This window comes from Camelus bactrianus, chromosome 24 (assembly GCF_048773025.1).
Source record: "Camelus bactrianus isolate YW-2024 breed Bactrian camel chromosome 24, ASM4877302v1, whole genome shotgun sequence".
Lineage (NCBI taxonomy): Eukaryota > Metazoa > Chordata > Mammalia > Artiodactyla > Camelidae > Camelus > Camelus bactrianus.
The window spans coordinates 14,655,103-14,681,582 of NC_133562.1; the positions used below are offsets into that span (position 1 = coordinate 14,655,103).

General features: G+C 40.2%; 1 protein-coding gene across 1 annotated transcript in view; it reads left to right on the forward strand.

Annotated features, from left to right (window-relative positions):
- Window positions 1–253: 253 nt before the first annotated feature.
- RNF125 (ring finger protein 125) overlaps window positions 254–26,480 on the forward strand; it is a 32,421-nt gene continuing 6,194 nt past the window's right edge. The window contains exons 1-5 of the mRNA XM_010946823.3: window positions 254–829; window positions 14,220–14,373; window positions 17,841–17,935; window positions 20,499–20,589; window positions 26,118–26,225. Of these exons, the coding sequence (XP_010945125.1) occupies window positions 666–829; window positions 14,220–14,373; window positions 17,841–17,935; window positions 20,499–20,589; window positions 26,118–26,225 (612 nt within the window). The 5' untranslated portion in view covers window positions 254–665. The remainder of the gene's footprint in view (window positions 830–14,219; window positions 14,374–17,840; window positions 17,936–20,498; window positions 20,590–26,117; window positions 26,226–26,480) is intronic.

Genomic DNA, 26,480 nt, shown 5'->3' on the forward strand with positions numbered 1-26,480 from the left:
GGGCGGGGGAGTGTCCTAGGATTTAGCACTAGAACCCCCGTCCTAGAATTGGGATACGCATCCAGGTCTCAGAACACTTCCCACTGCGCATGCTACCTCTCCATTAATGGAGTGTTGATTAGATGACCTGAGTAGACGCGCATAGATCATCTTTGTAGCCTATTATGATTACAACAGAGCAGGACTGATAGGACCATCACCTTACAAGTGGGTGTTCTCTGATTCCCTTAAAGCACGACCACGCACGACCACGCCCGCACTTTCACATTCACTTGCTACAGTGGTTGAGAAGGAGGATGCAAGCGATAGCCAGGAAGGTTCACTGCCCGCCCAGGTCCTCAGCTCTGCAGTTGAGGTTTCAGGTTTCAATCCTCCCAGGGCCACGGGACGTCGCAGCGTGCAAGGGGCGGCGGCCGCCGGCGCCTCCACGCCTCAAGTAAGGCAGCGCCCCAAAGATCGTTTCAGACGCGCGGCCGCGCGCTCGGCCCGCCCCAGACCGCGGTTGGGCGCCTCGGCGGAGGCAGCTTCTGGGCTGCGCTAGCTGGGCGCGCTGGGAGGCGGCGATCGCAGCTGGGCTGGGACTTCCTTCCTTCACCGCAGGACAACAAAACAATCCGGCAGCAGCCACCGAGCTCTTGGCCGCCGTCTGGGCGGGAGGCACAGCGATGGGCTCCCTGCTGAGCAGCGATAGCGGAAAATCCGCGCCCGCCTCGGCCACCCAGCGGGCCCTGGAGCGCAAGAGGGACCCGGAGCTGCCCGTCACGTCCTTCGACTGTTCCGTGTGCCTAGAGGTGTTGCACCACCCGGTCCGGACCCGCTGCGGCCACGTGTAAGTGCCAGGGGAGGTGGGTTTGCGTGCCCACCCCCTGGGGAGGACGATGTCGGGGGAGCCTTGGGGATGGAGGTTTCAGAAGCCAGTGTTTGAAGGAACTGCTACAGGGAGAAACCTGGACCCGTCGAGTGGGGGCCACGGGGAAAGTGCCCAGCCTGAAGGTGACACAGGATTTCAGGGGGAGAAAAGAGCATCAAGCGGGCCCGGCATCCTCGTCCGGAAGCCCAGGTGTGGCGCCCCCGGGAAGGGGATTCCGGGCGCGCGAGTCGCGGGAAGCCGGGGCTTGCCAGCTGAGGAGGGTGCGCTTGGCTGGAGAAGCAGCACCCGCCTCGGCCCAAGGCAGGGGGCTCCCGCAGAGCACAGTTATTCCACTCAGAGGTGCTTCCCTCTCCTCCCGGAAACCGGGTCGGCTTTGCTTTGCTGGCTCTGTGCACGTGTTTCCAGAACACCCGCTAAGGCCGGTCTCTTGAGCAAAGAAGGATCTGTACAAACTGTCTTTCCATCCCCAACTCCTTTTCCCAACACAGACGACCAAACCCCTCAGAGATCAAGACAAGCTGGGCCGTCCTAGTGGCTTTCTGTAGTCGTTAGAGTTTGACAACTCGTCAGGGTGGGGTCTGGGGCTTGAACGTTACCCCCAAGCCCTTGAATGGAGCGGTTTAAAACCCAGCCGACCAAGTGACGGAGGTTGCAGACTACCTGCCTTACGCACCGCCTCCCCACGTGGGTAGGAAGTACAGATAAAAATAACTGTCTTAAAAACCACGTACCTACTGTTTAACTAAAACTCGCTGTTGGCGTACAGCAGTGGTGGTTTCTAGGAAGAGTTTAAAAACAAATCCCTAAATAAAATTGGCACGTCCTTAATGTGTGCCTGAGTAGCTAGTAGTGGGAGTTGGAGCTGTGAATTTGTGTTCTCTGTTTAGTTTGAAGCTTTCTTCCTGTGAGTGTTTGGGGGTGTGACTGTGGATAATTGGGGGGGGGGCTGGGGCCCCGGGGAAGAGGGGATTACATGGAACAAGAGTGGAAGCCCACTTAATCTCTTCTTTGGACCACCAACTAACTAGTTTGATGAGGTTCCTAATGGCTTACCAGGAAAAAAGAAGTATCATATTGTAAATTCAAGTGCACAAAACCTTGTAAAGAGGACTTAGGTGGTCCTTGACACCTATAACCTAGTAACTGAGATGCAGTTTTCAATACTGAAAAACCCAGCAATGAGCCAGGGAGAAAAATCTGCAGCCCACACAATGTGTTTTGTGGCTATATTTTCAGGGCCTGTTGTTTCAGCTTTGTATTTTAAACTCAAGGCTAATTTACCTCCTGTCTGGTTACTGATGTTGCTTCCCAGCTGCACATTGACATAATTCCCCAAGGCCAAGATGGAAGGCAAGATGTTATTGTGTAATATATGAAATCTATTGATTAGTTCAGGGCAGTAACCACCTCAGGATAACCACATTTAAATTTTGTCTATATTTGCATTAAAACTTTTAAGGTGTACCAAAGACACAACACAAAGTGGACATCAAGCCTTGAAGATTTCCTTTCGTAGAACTGAATTGGGCAGCTTTGCTATTGGAGATGGTTATCTGATTGGAGATTGTTTTCCCTGGTTTGCGTTTTGAATGCTATAACTTACTGTTTGCCGTGTTTTACTTGTGCTAAAGGATAATATAAAATGTTAAATCCGTTGTGTAATCTTTTTCTTTGTTGGAGTGAATAGGAAACCAGCAGCTGGAAAAATAGTCATGAAGTAACACAACAAGGGCTGGACAAATTGCCTTCCCTCACTTCACTGTTCTTTGTTTTGACAAATCTATGTCCATTGTTCTGGCTGTGGGCAGAATTTCCACACTCCTCCTTTTGGCAAATTTACTGGGGCCCCTTCCACTTTATGAATGTTAACTAGAGTCCCTTCTGCACTGGAGATTGGTGAGCACTCTTAATATCATTTGTACTTCCTAAATGAATTACTCTCTTCCATTGAACTTTAAATTGGAAAAATGAGGAAATGCAAATGAAACTTCTATAATATTATCCCATTTGAAACCAATTTCCAAACTTGGTGAACTCGGTTGTTTATGCTAATTTCTGTTTGTAAACCTATTTCAAAGTCAGGCGAGTATAGCAATGGCAACAATACCTTGAATGAATGTGTGTCCTGTGTTATGATGCAGTAAAACCCTGGGCTTGATAGAGAGCAGAATTTGAGATTCAGCTCTGACACTGACCACCTGTATAACCACCCCATTGCTTAAACTTTTTGACTCTCAGTTTTTTCATTTGTATTAGGGTGAGTCATGGAATTTTTATGACTATTTAAAATGTAAAAGTAGCCCATAATAAAGCTCAAAACATGGTTTCTAGTTCCTTGAGTTATTCCATAAAGCAAACAAAAACCTGTGAACGGGTGTTATTTCTGATCTCTGTATTCCTTTCAGAATAAAACTGGGCCACAAAAGATAGATCTGTGACATTTCCAAGATGTCCCGGATAGCCTTACCCTTAGCTTAGTTCTTTTTTCCTTTGGTGAACTTTAAGAAGTTCCATTCTAATGTTCTGTCCTTTTGAACTGATGTTATTCATAACGTATCAATTGTAAAAATAGATTTGGGGGAAAGGTTTCCTACCTCTGCCTTATCTTCTGTTATCAGTGAGCTGGGGAAAGAGGGAGTAGATGAGTTGAAACTGTAAGTGAAACTAAAAAGGAATCTGATTTGCAGTCAAAAGAAATATTCAAAGAAATATGGTGTCCAATTGGCTATGGTAGATACAGAGGGAGGAAAAAGTGGAGGACAGAGATAAAGGGAGGCAGAGTTTAGCTCAGGAAGGAAGTTAATGAACTCATCATTAGGCCTGTTGAATGTCTGATAGGAAGATATCTAAATTGAAATATCCAAAAGATACTGGGAAAGAGGGTTAGGGGAAAGAGGGAGGAGCTGGAGCTAAGGGACTTACTGGAAAGGGGCAAGAGGTTGAGAACAGGCCTAAGAGATGTCTGTACAAACTGGAGCAGACCACGCGGTACAAAGAACCACATCGCCGTTGAACTGAGTTGGGATGAGCTGCTCCACGTCGCAGAATTTGCCTAATTTTTTAATATGAAACTGTTGAGGATAATTCTGAAGTGCTTTCAGGTAAATGGATTAAAACATTCCATTTGTGGTCAAGTACGAGCACCAAATTAGTGGTTCTCTAAGTGGAGTCTGAGAGTTTCCTGATGCTTTTTTTTAAATTGAAGTATAGTCAGTTTACCATGTCAGTTTCTGGTGGACAGCATAATGTCCTGGTCATACATATGCATTTTATAAATCGAAGTTTATACCTTTTGGCCCCCTTCACCTGTTTCACTTGCAGTCCCCACAGTGCTTTCATTCTTACAGATGCGCGATCCCAAAGATTTCCTTTTTAACCTTAGATTAAAGCTACCTATCCTATGATTTATTATAGATCTTTATTACTTACTTATGTATTTTCTATTAGTGAGGGTTGTCCAGAGAAACAACCAATACATTATATATAAATACATGGAGAGAGAGAGAAAGAGAGATTGATTTTAGGGAGTTGATTGAGGATAATCTAATTAAAGTCAACTGATTATAAATATTAGCTCCATGTACAAAATACTTTTACAGCAACACCTAGATAAATGTTGGATTAAACAACTGAGTACTGTAGGCTGGCTAAGTTGATACATAAGGCTAACCATCACATCCATTCAACAAGTTTTTAAGGGTTATTAAAATCTGGTTATCAAAACAAAAGTGAGATCAGTATCAGGCTGACCTGAAGACCCTTCAGAATTCTCCTGGCAGGCAGCCATGCATACCGGTACACGTTGCTCAGCAGACAGTGGGAATCCAGTTTCCTGTAGATTAAAATCATATCATTGTTCATTTAGCGTCATCATTATTGCTTTGGTCTGCTGTGGGTTGTTTGGTTAGATCTACCGTTGTATGGCGTGCATTCATTTTCTGATCCAGCCAGCCTGTCTTGTTCTGTGCTGAGCACACAGACACAAAAGCTTGTCCTCTTGGAGCTTGCATTCTTATGAGGAAGATGGACAGTAAACAAGAAAGGAGTGTTAAGTATGTAGTTTGTTACATAGTGATGGTGCCAGTGGGTTAAAAAAATAAGACAAAGAAGCGAGACAAAGGAATTATGTGGGGCAGTAGCAATTTTAGGATATTTAGAGCAATGCTTCTTAAATTATCTGTTGTAAAGAACTAGTGAGGTTGTTTTGTTTTGTTTTAGTTTCCAGCCCGTCACAGACCAATACTTTTATAAAATAAAAAATGTATTATCAAAAAATGGAATTTAAAAATACAAAAATGTATCAAATACAAGCTCTCATTTGAAAAATTATTAGATTCGACAGACATAACTGTCAGATTTCTATACAAGTTTCTAAATATTTCTCTCAATTTCTATACTTACTGAGCATGGACTACTGACAAACAGGACCTTATTTTGTGCAGTTGGTCTAAAGGAAAGCAGGAGGTGAGGAAGCTGGTTTGGAGCAAAAGTAAGTGAAGGGCAGTTTTAAGCGGTGGGGGCATTTGTAAGAAGTTTGGCTTTTTCTCTGAGTGAGGATTTTAAGCAGAGTCATGGCTTGAGCTGATTTGAAAGGATTGCTCTGGCTGCTGAGAATAGTCTGTAGTGGGAGGAACAAGATGAGAGCGTGAGTTAGGAGGCCACTGTGATGATGCAGGTGAGAGAGAACAGTGGAGGTGGTGAGAATAGAAGGATGTGAGATATTTTTGAAGGCGCAACTAGCAAGATGGGTTCAGCGCGGAGTGTGACTTCAAGGGTGGCTGCAAAGCCCTTGGCCTGAACAGAGGTTGGTGTGGCTCTTAACTGAGCTGCGAGAGACTAAGAGGACAGGATGAGAGTCAGGGTTAAGTCAGGAGTTCAGTTACGGACAAGCCACGTTTGAGACAACCAAGTGGAGATGCTGAGTGCACAGTTGGATATGTGAATCTGGAGATCAGAGGATCTGAGCTGGGCTGGAGGTAGATATAATTGGGAATCATAAATGTACACCCATTGTAAATCCCTGGGACTGGATGAGCTCATCAAGGATTAAGTATAATTAGAAAAGAATAGATGGCTGAGATGCCCACCAGTATTTAGAAGCTGAGACATGAAAACTAGAAAAGCAGCAGCCGACGGGGAAAGAAGGAAACCACATGGTGTCCCGCAGGCTGAGTGAGTGCAAGAAGTATTTTTGAGGGAAGAGGGACCCACTGAATCCAGTGCTGCTTTAAAGGTCAAGTGGGTGAAGACTGGGAATTGGCCACTGGATTTAGTGACATAGACGCCATTTGTGGCCTTGGAAAGAGAACTTTCAGTGGAACTGGGCTCCAAAGCCTAACTGGAGTGGATTCACAAGGGATCAGAGAAGCAAGTTAGAGACAGGGAGGTAGCAAGCCCTTTCATGGAGTTGGGAGGCAAAGGGAAGGAGAGAAATTGGGACCATAGCTGGAAAATGAAGTGGTATCAAGAGAATTTTCTTTTAAAAGAAGGAGAATGGAATATTTTGTATGCTGATAGCAATGAACCCATAGTAAGGGAGATTTTGATGCACAGGGGAGAAGAGAGAATTGCAGGGCTAGGATTTACAGTGGGGCCCTGGCCTTAACTAGGAGAATGGACAGTTTGTCCATTGAAGAGGATGTTGAGTGTTAAATGGGCACAGAAGCAGGTAGTTGAAGTAGTGGGAGTTTGTAGAAGTTTCCCATCTGTTTGCAGATCATCATTGATAGAATACTTGACTTGTGATTTGATTTTTTTATTGAAGTATAGTTGCTGTACAATATTATATGTTACAAGTGTACAATATGATTTACAATTTTTAAAGGTTATACTCCATTTATAGTTATTCTAAAATATTGGCTATATTCCCTGTGTTGTACAATATATTCTTGTAGCTAATTTTATACCTAACAGTTTGTATCTCTTACTCCCCTACCCCTATATTGCCCCTCCCACCTTTCCTCTCCCACTGGTAACCACTAGTTTGCTGTCTATATCTGAGTCTGCTTTTTTTTTTTTTTGTTATATTCACTAGTTTGTTGTATTTTTTAGATTCCACATATAAATGATATGATATAGTATTTGTCTCTCTCTGACTTATTTCACTTAGCATAATACCCTCCAAGTCCATCCATGTTGCTAACAAGTGTCAAAACCTCGTTCTTTTTTATGGCTGAGTAGTATTCTATTGTAGATACGTATACTGCATCTTCTTTATCCATTCATCTGTTGATGGACACTTAGGTTGCTTCCATATCTTGGTAATTGAAAATAATGCTGCTGTGAACATTGGGGTGCATATATCTTTTCAAATTAGTGTTTTTGTTTTTCTCGGATATATACCCAGAAGTGGGATTGCTGGGTCATATGGTAGTTCTATTTTTAGCTTTTTGAGAAACCTCCATACTGTTTCCACAGTGGCTGCACCAGCTTACATTCCTACCAACAGTGTACGAGGCTTCCTTTTTCTTCACATCCTCACCGATGTTTGTTGTTTGTGATCATTTTGATGATAGCCACTCTCACGAGTGGTCGGTGATACCTCATCGTAGTTTTGATTTGCATTTCCTTGATGATGTGCGAGGTTGAACATCTTTTCATGTGCCTGTTGGCCTGTGATTTGACTTTAAGATAAATTTTGCAGTTTAATTATGAGCCATTCAGGCCTCTGATGCTAAAACAAGTGTGTATAGAATGTCTCCTCCTTCCAATGTGCTTGGGTAAGCATCACTTAAAACAGGATGATTGAAGTCTTTTGTACCATCAAGGCCTCAAAACTCTTGAGCGCCTTTGCTCTAAGAAAGGAATGCTATTTTCCATGTTGCCACTCCTTTAAGATCTGGCACTTAGTAGGTGTTAAATATTTTGAATTAATGAACGACTCTAAGACAAAGTTTGGATACTTTGGTAGATACTACTCTGGGACAAGCACTTCACAGAGCCAGCCAACAGATGCTGTGTAATCTGTGCAACAGACAGGAGTTTCATGACAGGTTTTGAACTCTCTTCCTTTTACAGGGTTATTCATCTGTGCCTGTATTACTGAAAATTTCAGAAAGATGTAATTAAGCTGAAATTTGCCTCATCTGGTAGTTAAACTGCTCTGTGTTTACTTAGCAACGTTAGTGTTGACATAGGCAAATTAAATATTAGTGATCTATTCATGATGTATTTATTCTCTAACAAACAAAACCCAAATAATGTCGCAGATTGAGTTTTATCCGTGATTCTCTTTAGAACCTGACTCCTGGTCCGAGGACCAGCAGCACTGCAGAATCTCAGCCCCTGTCAGGTCTGCTGAATCAGAATCTGCATTTTAACAAGATGCCCATGGGATTTATATCCATTTTAAAGTGTGAGAAGTACAGCCTTAAGATAATCCTATTTAATTGACAGTTGTTTACAGCAAGCTGAGGACAGTGTTTGAGGGTTGTAGTCAGCCCTCTAAGATTGTAGATTAAAGGAAATAAAATTTTCCTTATGGGGATGAGTATAAAAATCAGCATGCGATGGAGGGTAGAGATATGCAGAGTCCATTTTTGGAGGCTGGATGGTCCTAGGATGGACTTTGAGTGTCACCTGATTGGAGACATAAAAGCATCGAAGGGACCATATAGGCTCAGCGCTTGGCTGGAAGGCCTGTGCTCCAAGAACAGCTGCACTTGGGCCTGTCCAGGCTGCTCCATCACTGGTGAAGAGGGAGACTGGTGCCAGAGTGTCTGTGTGTGTGTGTTTATTGCCCTATTGCCCTGTGCTGGAATATTTTAGCCTGAGACGTGCATTCTCACTTTGAATGACAATAGCAACTCCCCTTACTCTATTTCTACATTCAAGCCCCTCAGGCCAGCTCAGGATTCTCCTTCAGCTTCACGTTGGCCTCCCTAGTGAGGCCACTCAGTGTTGAGGACATGAGGCAAATGTCAGACCCAGCACATGTTGCCAAGGGCTTCTTCCAGAACCTCATGTGGGGACCACCTCTGGATACATATTTTGCCGGTCTAGCCCTAAGCCCCTCCGAGGCCCTAATGCATCCCTTTCCTCTTGAAACCTACTATACTTAGGGTGCAGGTTTCCCTCTTAAAATCATGTACATAATTTTACCCAGTGTCCTCAGCGACCCTTTCCCCATTTGCCTCCAATACCAAGCCGACCCTTTACATTATACCAATTTTATGGCGAATCACTTAATTAGAGAAACAGAAAGGGGTTAATAAAATAAACAATAGTGATGGAATAATTAAGTTTCCAGCTGGTTTCAGAGTTCTTAGACACTATCTAGTTCCTGATTGATGCTCTCTGTGCCCCACCCACTCTGTTTTTATTGTCAACAGTTTTATTCTTCTTGGGGCGTTTATCATTTGCCGCGCTGTTTGTTTACCTGTTTATTTCCTCTCTCTGCTTTCTAGAACTCTGAGGGCAGGCACTTTGGGCGCTGCCATAGTTGCATCTCGGGCATGTTGAACACTGTCTGGCAATCACAAGCTATTACTACAAATTTCGCCAGTGAATGCGTGCTGTGGAGGTGTGTGCAGATTTATGCGTTCTCTTATAAAGTCTTCATTTCAACCTTGGAATAACTGTTCTTTCTAAAAGCCATACAAATTCATTTTCTGTATTTTTCCCCCTTCAGCCTTTTTTTTTTTTAATTTTTTTTTTTTTTTTTGGTGTGGGGGAGGTAATTAGGTTTATTTATTTATTCTTAGTGGAGGTACTGGGGATCGAACCCAGGACCTTACGCATGCTAAGCATGCGCTCTACCACTAAGCTATATCCCTCCCCCCTTGAACTCTTTAAATTTATTTAAATAATCAAGAATGCAAAATAATCTTTTCTTCACACTGAATTTGGATGCTCTTCAAAATAAATTTTTTTTAAAATGTTTCTCTCTTCAAATCACATTCCGTTAAAAATTTCGGGCCTCTCATCCTCCAAACATTTCCCTTCCTAATTTTCCAAGTGAATTTTTCTCAGGAGTAAAGAAAATTTAAGTTATAGTAAGGTGATTGATTTCCCCTAATATTTTATTACGAAAAGTTTCAAACATACAGCTAAGTTACAGAACTGTCCAGTGAACACCCAAATATCCATACTTGTATTCTGCAACTGCTGATTTTGCCATATTTGCTTTTCTCCCTCACTTTATCACATACCTATCCATCCATCAATCCATTGTATTTTTTGATGCATTTCAGAGTAGGTTACAAATATCAGCATGCTCTATCCTTTTCATATCAGCATGCATAATATTAACCAGTGTTCAGTATTTGTTTATGGGCTTTTTTAATGTAAATTACACATATTATGAAATGTATACATCTAGGTATACTATTCGCTGAGTTTTGACCCTAAGCCCTATCGAGATACAGAATAGTCCCATTGCCCCTAGATGGTTCCCCCATGCCCCTTGCTACCTGGTCCGCCTCCACATACAGTCATTGTTGTTATTTTTTTCTATCATAATTGGTTTTGCCTATTCATGATCTTCATGTAAGTGGAATTATACAGGATGTACTCACTTGTGTCTGGCTTCTTTACTCACTGTGTCTTTGAGGGTCATTCACGTTATTGTTTGTATTAGTACTTCTCTCTTTTTTATTGCTGTGTAGTATTCCATCCATTGCTGCAGTTTCTTTATTCATTTGCTTCTTGATGGATTATTTCCAGCTTGGGGCAATTATGAAAACCTTCCTTGGGAATATTCTCGTACAGATGGACATATTTTTCATTTCTCTGGAGTAAATACTTGGGCTTGGCATTGCAGGCTCATGGGGCACCTCTAAGTTTTGTTTTCTAAGAAACTACCAGATCACTTATGCCAAGTGGTTGTAAGTGTTTAACTTTTTAAAAGAATCAGTTATGGTATAGGTAATACATTATGGTCACATTGTTCAAACCTAAAATTCGACAAGGAAAATACCCTTCTTCTGCCAAATACCCCTTTCTTTCCAGCTCCCACTTCTCCATCAGGGAGGTAAATGTTCTTATTTTCTTCACCCCAGGTGTTTTCGTACATCTGCAAACCTGCAAGTAGCTCACACTATATATTCACTTCTACACTTTCCTGCTTTGTAAGAGGTTTGAGTTTTGAGTCATCCTGTCTCTGTGCCCTGCTATGCATTACCTAACCCTGAAGAGCCCTGTGTGAATTCTGATTAGACAATTCATAAAACGTTGGATCGCGTGTATACTTTTCATACCAAGGTTCTGGGGTAGGGATGTTAGATGCTCCCGCTCTCATGATTTGCATTTGGTAACTACACCTTTAAGGAGAGAATGTTCACCTCAGACCTTTTGAAGGAAGCAGTTCTGCACCCCAGAAAGTGAGACTTGCGCAGCAGTAGCATCCAGTACCTTTTCACGATAACGCTTACAAAGGTTGTGGTTTTTATGTACTCATAATCAGTAAATTCAGTCTGTTCCAAAACACCTTGGTCTTGATGTGTTTTCTCAGGTTAATAATCACTTTTATTAAAAGGAGCACAGCTAGTTGACTCATCTACCAGATTTGCAGTTAATATTGTCACATAACACAGCATCACCTACATAGTGCTCACTTGAGAGGTTCATGCCACAGGCAACACCACTGTACAGACAGCACAGTCATAGTGAGGGACTGCATTTTAAAAAATGCCTTAAGTGTGTGACTTTTCATGTGTGTCTACTAGGAATTTTCATGGTCATGGTCATCAATTGTTACAAAAACCTGTGCAAGGCATTTACAAAGTAGCAACAGAAGTGTCCTAGGTAAAGCCCATGGGCTTATCCAGGTCCATCAGTGATGTCACACCTTTGCTGCTTCTGCATGTCTTGGGAGGAATTAAAAGTGTCTTGTAAAAGACTGCCAACTTTGAGCTTGTCCCCAAACTGTTTGAGGTTTATCCTCAAACACTACTGTCCTCTGGCTGTGTGACCTCAGCAAGTTGCTACACCTCTCTGAACCTCAGTGTGCCATCAGTCAGGGTAAAGGAGAAAGCGGAGCAGCACTGAGGGTTCCTGTGAGAGCTGAGAGCTACTGCGGGGCTTGGCACCAATATATTAGTCTGTTGTGTGTATTGGCATAAAATTCAAATAAATTTTGTGAGAAAAGGGGGAAGACAGACTTCTGGTTGACAAGAACACCGTGTTATCTGCTTACTCCTAAATTATATAAAGAATTCATGTCAGAACCATAGGTGTTGTATTAGAAATGATAATTGTGAGTTAAGCATTTGGATCATTGGTAATAAATACTCTTCAAAGCCTACACCCTGAGAACCAGTTCTTAGGGACTCAAAGAAATGCAAGGGCAGATTGTGCCTTAGAACTTTACAGTTAATCGCCTGAGGCAGAGAGAAGTAAATACAGACTAAGACTTAGGTCTTTTGATTCCAAAAGTAGTGTTCTTTCCAACTGGGGCAGCTGATGTTGTGGAAAGACAGGTTATTGAATCGTGAGTCAGAAAACCCCAGCTTAAGACCAACCAAGTTCAGGATTTCCTGTAGGTGTGACCTTGCAGACGTAACCTAACCTTTATGTCTCTCAGTTTCCTCATATCTAAAGGAAATAATGATCTTAGGGGTTTGTTAAGGTCAAATGAATTAAGATATGTGGAAGTGTTTTAAAATTTTGTTTAAAAAAAGCCTTGTATCAAGCTTGAAATTATATTAAAATAGAAAGTTACCAAACACCATAAATAACAAAAACACCTAGAAAGAAAAGGGCAGGAACCCAGGCAGATCTGGGGTCCTAAATAAAGAGCAGAGCCGATCTTTATGTCACTCTGTTTAGTGTTCATCTCCCAGAGAGAAGGTTTGCTTCCTCAGGCCAGCCAGCATCAGGTGCTCCGCCTTCAGCACGGGATTTGTGGGCACTTTGACTCAGGTCTCACCAGACTGTATCTAATATAATAAGAGACGCAGTTCCTGCAGAGTGAAATCATGCTATTGCAAGAAAAAGGGGAAGTGGATGCTGGGCAGGCATAAACATCAAGCAGATGCCTCAAGAACAATGCAGACGTCAGCATCCCCTGTGTGAGCGTAAGACTTTTATAACAGAGGCAGAAGAGAGTGCTTTTAAGAATCAGTAACGGCTGGTAGGCTTGAGAATCTCGTTTGTGAAATTTCATTGAACAGTATACCTGTGATATATGAACTTTTCAGTATGTATAGTATACTTAAACTTTAAAATGCTTAACTTTTGCCACAAATTAGTATTCTCAAATAGATATTATGTGCCGAGTTAAAGCTATCAGATCATGCTGATGTGGACAACCTGTCTATCTAAACGCTCACTTTTACTTCAACAGCTCCTATAAATAGGTCAAGATTTTCTGTGTATTTTGTTGATCATGGCTTTTTTTTTTTTTTTTTATCATGATCATCTTTAAGTAAACCAGAGACTGTATTTTTTGACTTGGAGGACATTCTTAATTTTGATTAGATAATTTTTACCTCCTCAACATGCTACTATTTTCTCACCTAACACACAAAACCCCACAGAGCAAAGACCTATTTCCAACCCTCCTCCCGTAAATTGTAAGGTAAAGTAGGATTAAAGAGGAGAAAAAACACATTAGATATCCTTTGAGTAATGGGTTTTTTTTTTTTATTTAAGTATAGTTGGTTTACAATGTTGTGTTTCAGGTGTACATTAAAGTCATTCAGTTATACATACCCATTATATATATTCTTTTTCAGATTTTTTTTTCCATTATAGGCTATTGCAAGATACTGAATATAGTTCCCCTGTGCTATACAGTAGGACCTTGTTATTTACCTGTTTTATATATAGTAGTGTGTATCTGTTAATCCCAAACTCTCAGTATATCCCTCCTCCCTGCCTTTCCCCTTTCGTAATCATAAATTTGTTTTCTACGTTTGTGAGTCTGTTTCTGTTTTGTAAATAAGTTCATTTGCATCATTTTTTTTGTTAAGATTCCACATGTAAGTGATATCATGGGATATTTGTCTTTGTCTGACTTAACTTTGCTTAGTATGACAATCTCTAGGTCCATCCATGTTGCTGCAAATGGCATTATTTCATTCATTTTTATCGCTAAGTAATATTTGAGTTATAGTTTTAATTCTGTTTATATGCTGTTTCTCCACCTTGTCTGCCATCTTTTGTTTAAATGGGCAGAGGTGGGCATGGGGATGGGGGAAACATGTGACCCACATGACCCCAGAGAAGTCTTACTGGGAAGGTAAGAGCCTCTCTGGCAAGCGTGGGATTCAGGCGGACCTTTCATTTGGCAGGACAGCTCTCAATGTACAAGGTGTCGTTAAAATACAGTTTCCACAAGTGAACACCTAGGGGTGGCTCCTTTGTACCTGCTAAGGAAAATGATGCATTCTTGGTCTGTCTCCTGTAGATTCTGCCGTTCCTGCATCGCTACCAGTCTGAAGAACAATAAGTGGACTTGTCCTTACTGCCGGGCGTACCTTCCCTCAGAAGGAGTTCCAGCAACTGATGTGGCCAAGAGAATGAAATCCGAGTTCCAGAACTGCACCGAGTGTGACACCCTGGTATGGGACCCTGCCTTTGCTCAGTTACTGGCTTAGACCTCTGAGGAAGTTGTGATGCATCTAATCATTTCATCTATGCCTTTGACCTCATCCTACCCCGATTTTTCAGAGTTTATTGTCTCAGCTTCCCCTCTTCTTCCCTCCACGACACTGTCCATATGCATGGACAGAGGACACCTGACCGTACCATCACCTAATTTTTCAAACAAATGCTTTCATGGACCACCTCTGCTTCCTCTCTCCCCATTACTCCTGTGATCCCCCTATTCTGTGGCCTCCTTTCCTTCTACCCTGTTGCCGCCCACCCAATGAATAGCTTTATTTTCAAATCTGGTGGCATAATTCCACCTATATTATTCTGGGCTTTGCAGTATTTCTCTCTCTCGACCACTTCCTCCTTGTCGCAGTTCTCCTCTGTTGATGCTATATTAGCCTGGTTAGATCATGTGAGGTCTTGGAGGCTGTGTAAAAGAGTCTAGATTTTATCTCAAATGCAACACTGAGTCATAGGAAAAGTGTAAGCTTTTGATCGGGTTTATATTTTTAAGATCTCACTCTAGCATGTGTGTGGAAAGTGGTTTGGAGGAGGTGGAAGCGGGACTGGTGAAGCCAGTTAGTGGCCTTCAGGATAGGTGGTAAGGGAGCTGGGTTCGGGTAACAGCGTTAGGTGTGGAATAAGAGGTTGTTCCCAGGTGTATTCAGGAGAGGGGTTGCAGGAAACTGGTAACGGATGGATGTGGGGGTGAGTGAGGGTGAGGTGTCAAAAATGCCTCCCGAGTTTCTGAGACGAGTGGGTGAAAGTGCCAATACAGGGAAGCAGATTTGGAGAACAACCCAGAGTTGAGCTTTAGATATATTCAATTTGGACTGTTAAGGGGGAGATATTTAGATATTACCCGTCTAGAGCTCAAAAGAGAGCTCGTGTACTGAAGATCTTAACTTCTTTAGAGAGCCTTTCTTGATCGTTCATCTAAATTGTAGCCTGTGTACTTCCTCTTAGCACTCTGTGCTTTCTCTTTACAGCACTTGTCACCATTTATAATTATGCTTTAGTGATTTTTTAAATTTAATATCCATTATCCCCACCAGATTCCAGGAGGGTAAGGACTGTGTCTGTTTTATTGACAACTGTGTACCCAGCACTTTGGAAAAGGACTGGTGCGTAATAAATGCTCAGTGCATTTTTTAATATTTATGTAAGACTCAAAAAAATCTATTCACGGCTGCCTGACTGCAGAGTCTTTGCAGGGTTTTTGGAGTCCGACATCCTGGGATCAAACACTCATCCTCTCACTTACTCTTTATAATTTGGTGCAAGTTATTAATCTAAGTTTTTGTTTGCCTCTTTGTAAATTGAGGGAAAAGATAATGTTAGTGTCACAGGGTGGTTATAAAGGTAAGTGATAAAACATAAGTGGCTGTTAGCACTGTGGAATGTAGTACATCCTTGAAATCAATGGCTTCTTTCATTCTTAATAATAATTGTTGCTTATTTTTACTTTGATATTTTGTCATCATGTAAAATTCAACATGCACAAAATCAAACTTGGATATTATTCTGTCATCTAGTTCTTTATCCCAGCTTTGGTGTCTGACAGAAACAAGAAAATCCTCTGGGTGGAGGTCCCCTGCCTTTTTTCACCAACCCCCCATTTCTTTTTTTTTTTTTGATTGAAGTATAGTTGATTTATGATGTTGTATTAGTTTCTGGTGTACAGCAAAATGATTCAGTTATACAAATATATATATTCTTTTTCATTATAGGTTATTACAAGGCATTGAATATAGTTCCCTGTGCTGTACAGTAGGTCCTTGTTGTTTATCTATTTTATATATAATAGTGTGTATCTGCTAATCTCAAACTCCTAATTTATCCCTCTCCTGCCTTCCCTTTTGTGGTTTGTTTTCTATGTCTGTGAGCCTGTTTCTGTTTTGTAAATAAGCTCATTTGTATCACATTTTGTAGATTGCACATGTAAGTGCTATTATATGATATTTATCTTTCTTTCTCTGACTTACTTCACTAGGTGATAATCTCTAGGTCTTCTCTAGCCGTTTTCAACTCTGCTTATGCTTTCGAGTCCAGGCCTGATCTCTACTCCATGAAGCCTGGCTTTAGTATTCCAGTCCCCAATATCAAACCGTTTCCTGTCTACTTGTCTACACATCTCCGGTTTGTCTCTTTTTCCTCCACTGGATTATAAGCACCTTTAGAGCAAGCACAGTGGTTTATGTTCCTTCTGCCACCGCTGACAATGGTTTACATAGCTTTGTGTCTAGACTAGACGCTCTATGAATTTATCAATTCATTTGTCAGGATATAGTCCTCAAATTGCTAACTTATATGAGGACTGCGTCTCTTCGTTGATCAAGGAATACAAAGAGGAAGAAACCTTAAGCCCAAGAACTGAAGAGTTGAGAGAGTGCTGCTGTGCAAAGTTGGATGTTAAAGGTTGTAAGACAGTCTGTTTTAAGACAGCTGACTAGATCTTGGTCCTAGTTTTTACATCTTTCTAGATGGATATGTATAAAGCAAGGGTTTGTTCTTACTTTTGCATTTGCTTTTATTTTTGTCTTTCGTGAAGCAATTATAACTGCTCATCTTGATGTGGTAGATGGTTGAGGTTCAGCATCCGTAGCTTGGGCAGAAAGAAGCAGGGTGTGTCGGCCACCTTGCCACAGCTGTACCGCTTCCTTTAGCACCAGATCTTATCAGAGTTTCTAATGATACATTTAGTAGAACATGTGTTATTTAGCAACAGACCCCTCATGGTTAGGATCCCTGGATGTATATCTGGAAGAACAAGGGCTCTTTATTCTTCTGCCTTCATAAAAATGGACTGCGAGAGCTGTCTTTTATGTTTGCTCTTAATGGGGCCATTAAGTATACTGTGTATTGTGAATTCATGTAATATGACTGGACGTGTTATAGAGCCATGGGATTTATATCTTTCCCTGAAGCACAGGGTTTCTTTTTACTTACTCTGGACATCTCTAAAATCCATCTATGTATTCTTTTTATCTCTCTTTGTTTTTCTTTCTTTCTGTCTCTTCTTTTACTTCTTTTTTTTTCCCCTTCCTTTTGCTCTTTTTTTCCTCTCCCCTTTTTCTTTCTTATGTCCTTCTTTCCATCACCGATTTAGGTAATGGCACCCCAAAAAGGTAAATTTGATTTAATATGCATCTTTCCACTTTAAAAAACATACACTTCTAGGAGAACCAAATTCAAGAACTCAACTTTTGAGTCTTCTAAGTATTTAAAAAAATGTTTTTAAATAGTGTTATTCATGATAATGCCTTAAATTTGTTGTGTTATTATCATGAATGTGTCCTTTTAATCAACTGACTTTACACTATGACCTTATTTGAAATAAGGAAAGCAATAAAGCTGGGTCACAAAAGACTTCATTGCCTTTTAAGTGAGCCCCTTTTCAACAGTGAGCTTATTTTCATTTGCTTTTACGTAGGTTTGCCTCAGTGAAATGAGGGCACACATAAGAACATGTCAGAAGTACATAGATAAGTATGGACCGCTCCAAGAACTTGGGGAGACAACAACAAGGTTTGTTTCAGTACCATACAGTTTAATGCTAAATTTGATATGCCTGTAAGGAATTTAATGGGCTGGAAAGTTTAACATTTTCATCGTGAAAATATGTAGGTAGTTATGTTTAGGCTTCTAACCATAATACCTGTTATTCATAATCAATTGTTAACAGCAATAATTATGAAAGAATTTTGCTCTCTCTGCTTCAAAAACTTTGTATTGCGAGAACTAACCAAACACTGGAGACATTGGGGAAACTTCCTCAGATGAACTTCTATGAAGGAGGAGACAAAAATAGAAAGCAGAACTGTTGGATTTCTGCTAGGCTCTTGCTTTGTGACTAACAGATCCTTGAAGTGGATCACGGTTAAGAGGTTATTTGTCTTTACTTTGCCATCACCACAGTTCCCCAGCTTCTTCCGTCCCATTTTGCTGGTTTCTCTTTAGAAGGTAGGAAGTGACATGTCAGTACATGTTCTAACAAGAAAGATCAGAAGGCAGAGTATAGCTCAGTGGTAGAACCCATGCTTAGCACACATGAGGTCCTGGGTTCAATCCCCAGTACCTCCATTAAAAAAAAAAAAAAAAGAAAGAAATAAACCTAACTATCCCCCATCCCCACCCTCCAAAAGAAAAAGAAAAAAAGAACAGGCCAGGACCAGGCATTCTGAATCTTATACCTGTTTGCTGGGTCATCATCCTACATGGGGCTGGAGGAAGAGGGTGGGGTAGGGCTAGTAGGTATAGTAGAGAATATTGATCACTAACGATTTTTTTTTCTTTAAAAAAAAGGAACAAATCAGGGTCATAACTATTCTGATGGGCAGAGTAATTACGAAGGTTGTCATCTGCCTCTGCTAAAGAAATTAAGAATTGATTTGTGTTCTCCTGCATAAGGATGATGGCTTGAAACCGTTAATTTTGAGGGGGGTTAATTATGTTTATTTGTTTGTTTGTTTGATTTATTTAAATGGCGGTACTGGGGATTGAACCCAGGACCTCATGCATGCTAAGCACCCACTCTACTGCTGAGCTGTACCCTCTCCTCGAAACCATTAAATTTTCTTACGAACTCAGCTGTCCAACAGAGGTGTTCGGTATGAATGTAATTTCTTTTTTTTCTCTTGAAGATAAATTTTAGTTCTGCTTATTTTAAGGAAGTATACGGCTCAAAATATAGCTTAAATTTCCTAACCCGAAAGTCAAAATGACCACCCCCTTCCTCTGGTTTTACTGGAGATTACTTTGCAAATGTACCTTTTATTATAGAATTAGATTTATACCATTCTGTTATAAATTGTAAATGAGTGTCTTAACTCTAAGCAGAGTATGAATTCTGTTAGATTGGCCACCAGAACCAATAGGAAAGAAGGATAACAAATGAGTAGAGAACGTGTGAAGGTTTGATTGTAAGGTTGATAGGCTTTATGAAAATTTTAAAATATACAAAAGCTAGTTTAAATACAAATTTTTCCTGCTGGTTAGAATTAAATAATCACGAATTAAAATAATAGAAAATGAGAAGGATTGTTGATTAATCAGTCTTACAGGATAGATTAATAGTTGCATTGAAGATAGAAATCTTTGCTTTATAGAAGAACTTATTACATAATTCAGATTTTAAAAAATCCTTACATAGGGAGCTTGTCCAGAATACAAGTCCTGGAGAACAGGAATCTCTGTCTATAATGGAAAATGAGAAGAATATTCCAAGCCTTTATATTGTCCCTAAGAATTTAAGGCAGCTCTGTGCGGTGGAAATATAATGCAGAACACATATGTAATTTTAAGTTCTGTAGTAGCCATACTCAAAAAGTAAAAAGAAAGAAGTGAAATTAAATTTTAATATATTTTCTTTAACCGAATGTAGCCAAAATACTATCCTTTGAACATGTAATCAACATATAAATTATTGAGATATTTCACTATATATATATAGCCTTTAAAATGCAGTGTGTATTTTGTACTTCCAGCATATCTCAATTTGGACTAGCCTCATTTCAAGTGCTTAGTAGACACACACGGCTAGTGGCTATTCCACTGGATCGCACAGATGCAAGGGACAGATACTCCTAGGTGTGCATAAGGACTTAGCAAGGCAGTTGCAGGCCACTTTTCATTCTTCACTGGCTGCTAATACTGTGAGTTGACCCCTGTAGTTATATATGCTGGTGTCATTAGATATGCTGGTTGGAGAACAAGTAGCACCCAATTCTGAATTAGGGAAGGCAGGAAGTTCAAGGGACAGGAAAAGTAACGCAGGTGTGGCTGGGTGGTGTGATCCTGTTTCTAGTGAATGGAAGTTCAGATGGTACTTCTATTCCAAAGACAATAAAGTGCTGCAAGTAAACTGTGACTGTATCTCCATCCTGTCCCCGTGAGGTTACATATTTATACTCCTCATGAGAAAAAACTGAGGCACCAAGATTATCATCAGGATAGGAAAAAGAATATCAAGTCGAGAAGAATGAGGACTAGAAACTAGATCCACCTGCATTCTGTTTATTACCTCTAGTTCAGTGACTACTAATTATCGACAGCAATTTCAGTAATATTTTGTTTTCTACACATTTCCCAGGTGTGTATGTCCATTTTGTCAGTGGGAATTGGATGAAGAGAGCCTGCTGGATCATTGTATTACTCATCACAGATCAGAAAGGAGAACCGTGGTGAGGATTTGTGTTACTATGCATTTCTGCAATGCTTAAACTCAGTATACACTAGAAAATCCATTTAGTGGGCTTCTATTTATAGATATATCATAACAAATAATTTATGTCAAGGTTATGGTGATTCTATGTTAACAAGATATGAAAGTGTTGAGTTGAAACTGATGAATTACCAATGTGAAAATCACTCTTCCGTTTATGAAATTAGACAACATTCTCTCTTACAGATAATCGTAAGCATAATCAACTAAGTAGATCCAAAATGCATAGTTAAGCGGGGAGGGTGTAGCTCAGTGGTAGAGTGCTTGCATAGCTCTACCTGGGGTCAATCCCTAGTACTTCCATTAAAAAATAAAACCAAACAAAAAAACAGCATAAAACCTTTCTGCAAAATGCACAGTTAAGATCTAACTTTAAGATGCTAACTGTGGTCACATCCTCAGTTAAACACATTTTTTGATAATGCAAATAAGGTTATGATGAGAATACACTAGAAATGAAAAGTAGAAGTCATTCATCTTTTTAAATTAATCTGTTGTTTTATTTCATGGTTTGAATTTTCATCCACATTAAACACACATATTGCTTATCATTTCCTAGATCCATTATGAATGCTACCTTTTTTCTTTTCAACTTGGCATTTTAGTTCTACTGTGCCGTGTGACTTACAATTTTCATTTTTGTGTAGTTGATGAGTGGTGTATCATTGTTAACTTAGCCATTTTACTGTTTTCGAACATGGATTATTGCCGATTTGGGGGATTTGAATTGACATTCTTGTACGTTTAAACTTTTTCTTCTATAGGATTTTTTTCCTAAGAGGAAGTTCCTTAGATCGGTATTTCTGGGACTGAGAGTGCCAATTTTCATTAACTCCTGAAATGCATTCTGGAAAGTTTGAGTTGACTTGTATTTGTGTCGGCAGTTCAGAAGTAAATCACTTTCACCTTAACTTGACCATGATTGGGTACATTTATTTTACAATTACCTAGGCCTAGAGGGGAGGGGACAGCTCAGTGGTAGAGCACATGCTTAACATGCACAAGGTCCTGGGTTCAACCCGTCGTACCTCCGTTAAAATAAATAAACCTAATTACCTCCTCCCCCCCCCCCCAAATTACCCAAGCCTAACAGATGTAGAATGATACCTTGAAGATTATTTTGAATTTTATTTTAGTTGTATGTTATATGTGTGTACATGTGTGTATGTATATATGTGTGTGTGGGCTTTATATATATGAGTTTTGGGGGGTTTTTTATTTGAGTTTTAAGGGGTTGTTTTTCATAAAAATCTTTTAGAAAGTGGATGAGATTGAAATGTAAGTAATCTTTAAGCAGATGGAGCAAGCAGCCTTAAGAAGATAGAGGATTGATAGATAGTCCTCACAATCCAGTGAGATAGATATAATTATTGTCCCCATTTTGCAGACGAGAAATGGAGGCTCAGAGAAGTAAGTCTTACAGCTGGTCAGTAAGCAGACCTATCATTTGAACCTAATAGTCTAGCTGCAGGGCATAAACATCTGTGCTCTACCAGCAAGTTAAGGAGAAAAGCCCCAGAGTGCCGGCAAAAGTATTTGTTACTCAACCTGATGGCCCAGAGGTTTGGTTCTTGGAATGGCTAGATGGGAGCTTGGCATGTCTGGGAGAAGCAGGGGAGATTGTCAAGGGCTTTTCCTGCTCAGGGTGCTCTGGGGGAGGAACTGGACTCAGGTGTTTTATGACAGGTACCTGGAGAACTAGAGGAAGTTTGAAGAAAGCATTAGGATGGCATAATAATGACTACCATTTACTGAGCTCTTTGCCGTCTCCTAGCAACCCTAGGAAGGATGATAAAGGAGGTGTTAGTGACACAGCCTGAGCCCTGACCAGTAGTGCCCGGGGTGCTGCTCTGGCTGGAGGAACTCTGGGCACTCTGGACCATGGGCTGCATCATAGCAGCAATCCAGGGCTTTGGTACTGTGTACCTACTCCTGCAGAAATCCAGTCCACGTGCTGCTCAGGTTGCCATCAGACTGAAGGTGGCCCTTGGATGCTGAGTCTTCAAGGATTTAGAGGTCATAGAAGTCATTAAAGAGCCGGCATAAGGACAGAAATAAGCCAGGAATAGTGAGATCAGATTGCCCATGGAATTTGCTTTGGAGGAGATACGCTTTGAAAACCCCATGAACCTCTTTGCCTCTGTTTCATTGTTTATAAAATGGGGGTGATGATACTGATGATGCCTTTTTCACAGGGTGGCAGTAAATGAGTCAGGTGGTGACGGTGTGTTACTACCACTTCCGGAACTATATAAAATCAAGACTAAAGATTTCTCAGAAGAAGCCATGTACTCTCACAGTTGAGGAACCCAAGCTGGGAGGGGTGGGGGCAGTGAAGTGTTAAAATTTTACTGTAAGACCAGGATGCTGTCATGGCCTTGAGGCAGGAGAGAAGCAGATTGTTCAGAAAAGCCACAGTTCTGTGATACACTAGAGCTGTCTGAAGGTGTCACTGGAACAGAAGACCTTCAGGTTTCCTGTGTTAGTGTTTGCCTAAGTGTAGAAGCTGAAGACACACGTCACTGAAGAATCTAGTGCCGCTGGAAGTCAGGGTAAACACTGTGGTCATGAAAAGGTTGGGGGTAGTACTGTAACAGGGCTGGGGTTCATGTGTTTACAGATCCCCAGTGAGGACACGTGGGCGAAAACAGCCTGGGGGGAGATCTTGGAGGATGGCTGATTCTGGATTGGTGTGGAAGTTAACAAGGAATTTTTGCTTCAAAGGACTGCGCTGGGTTTGTCTGCAGATAAGATCAGTGACATCATCTGACTAACAACGTGTAAGAAATTTCTTGGCAGTTAGAGATTTGGGCAAATGATTCTGCCTTCCAGATATAATTAGATAATTCAGAGATCAAACCGCAAGCGACTAATCTTTTCTTTCTGAGTTGCTCAAGCCTGGGGTAGTAGGTTAAGAACATCAAGACATTTTGATTTTTCTCATATGCAGCCTTAAGAAGTCAACAGTTCATCGACTATACTTCAATAAAAAATAAAAATTAAAAAGAAGACACCAGCTCCTTTTTGTCACACAGTAATTCTGCCATGTTTTATTTTTTGAAAAATGGTATCTATGGAATATTGAACTCAAAAGAGGCAAATGACACAAACAGCATGCTTCAGATTGAGTTATGAGTCCACTTTTGAGAGAAATTCAGTATTTTATCTTGTCAAGGGAAGATGTTTCAGCAAGAGCCACACTTTCTGGCTCTTCTCTCTGCCCAGTGTTTTCTTTCACTGATTACCTCTTATTTATCTTGTAGAGCTCAGTTTAAATCTTCCTTTCTCAGTTCCCTGACATGCAAATTAATTTCAGCTCTTGCTTTTCTCCCCTCTTTTTTTCTCAGTTATCAGGATTCATCAATTGTGTATGTAGTTTGTGTCTGTCTCTCTGTCCAAATTATTATGAAGCCATGGAACTTAATTTCTTTGTTCACCACTGCATGCCCAGCCCTTGGCAGAGAACCTAGCACAGAGTAGGACATAGTGCCTTTTCATATGTTGAATGTAGCCCTTGCTGTGCTGCATTGGAAGTATCTGCTTGAGTGATAAGAATAGTGGCCAAGGACTGAGCTTCAAAATGTTAAATGACATGTTATTCTAAATCTACCAAGAGCCCTGCAAAACAGATAATTCACCTTTTACAGGTGAAGATTAATGAATTGCCAAGGTTAAGTTAGTGAGAGGCTGGGATAAAACTGAAAACTATTTTCCAGCCACTGGGAACACATGGGTTAACAAGACACATGTAGTTTCTTCCTGCAGGGAGCCCCAGTTACTCAAAGACAGGGATCAAATAGTAGTAAATACATGGCATTTGTTTGTTTTGGTTTTTTGGTGGGAGAGGTAATTAGGTTTATGTATTTATATATTTATTTCATTGGATGTACTGGGGATTGAATCCAGGAGAAAAAATAGAATTTTTAAAAAAAACATACGTTAAGATATAATAAAGCAGTATACGTAAAAAGAGTCATTTATATTAGCCATTTGAGAAATGCAAATTAGAACCATGATTAAGATGCCACTACACGCCTATCAGAATGAATAAAATAAAAAATGCTGACAGTACCAAACGCTGGCAAGAATGTGGATAATTTACACATTGCTTGTGGGAATGTAAAATGATACAGCCATTCTGGAAAAGTTTGGAAAAAGAATATGAAAACAAACGTATCTGTACATATGCATGACTGGGACATTATGCTGTACACCAGAAATTCACACATTGTAACTGACTATACTTCAATTAAAAAAAAGAAAATAGTTTGGCAGATTTTTTACAAAGTTAACCATAATACTAACCATATGACCCAGCAATCACACTCCTGGAAAGTTATCCTAAAGAAATGAAAACATGTTTATGCAGAACAAACTCTACACAAATGTTCATTGCAGCTGTATTTGTAACAGCCCAAAACAACAAATGACCTTCAGAGGTAAGTGGATGAACTGTGGTACACCCATGCCACGCGACACTACTCAGCAATGAAAAGGACAGCACTCTTGACAACAACAATGTGGATGAATCCCAAGGTCATTATGCTCAGTGGAAAAAGCCAATCTGAAAAATTCTCTAGCCAGTGGTTGCCAGGGTTCAGAAGGGAAGATTTAAAGGTTAGCACAAGGGAGTTCTTTGCAGTGAGAGAACAGTTCTGTATCTTGATTGTGCTGATGGTTATATGAATTTATACAAGTTATGAAATTTCATAGGACTACACCCCCCCACCCCCCACCCCCCAGAAAATGAGTTCACGTGAAAACTGGTGAAATCTAAGTCAGGTGTTCTCTAGTGAATTGCCAACTTCCTGGTTTCGATAATGTACCATAGTTACATAAGAAGTTACCATTTGGGGAAGCTGGGTGATGGCGACATGGCACTTCTCTGGTATTCTTTTTGCAATTCTTTGTGAGTTATACATGTTTCAAAATGGGAAAGTTTTCTTAGAGACCCATTAATGGCTATTAAATTAGGAAAATATGTGTAAATACTAATGCTTGATGCTGGTGTGTTATAATCTATTTTACTGGTGGCAATATTAAATTATAGAGCAAGATATATTATGGACCATAAATGTTCATAACTTTGATCTTTGAATCCATTTATGGTCATTTATCCTAAGAAAATAATCCCCCCAAAGTAAACAATATGGATAATGTAATGTGTAATAACAAAATATCCACATACCAAGAAAAACGTGTTTCAAGAGGCAGGTAACCAATTGAGTTATGGTCCATCTACTGACTCTAATCTTGTTTAAATAATAAATTGATAAATATGAAAAAATAGCTATGCTCTTAAAAAATGCATATGAAGAAATAAATGCAGTTTTTTTATGTTGCTTTAATATTTATGCAATTCTAAAATGTAATACCAAGGTATGGCTAATAGATTCATAAAATTAAAATTCACTTTGTTGAATGGTTATTTAATTTTCTAATTCTACTACTAATGATTATTTAAAACTCTTTCTTGTTTATTTCTAGTTCTGTCCACTTTGCCGTTTAATACCTAATGAGAATCCAAGCGGCTTCAATGGCAGCTTAATAAGACATTTGCAAGTCAGTCACACTCTGTTTTACGACGATTTCATAGTAAGTATATTTTCTTACTTTTACATTATATTTTTATGCTGTGTTAAGCTTACCTTTCTTAATCCACGCAAATAAGATTACAGAGGAAACATATATGTATAGCTGAAATGTTAAGTATTAGCATTAAGTAGGAAACTGTAAAAACATGGTGTTTTATAAATTGACTATTAATGGTAATCTGCCTTAGACAAAATTATTTTCTTTGTAATGTAATTAGCCATTTGTATAAAGACCCAGCTTTTACTTTCAAATTAT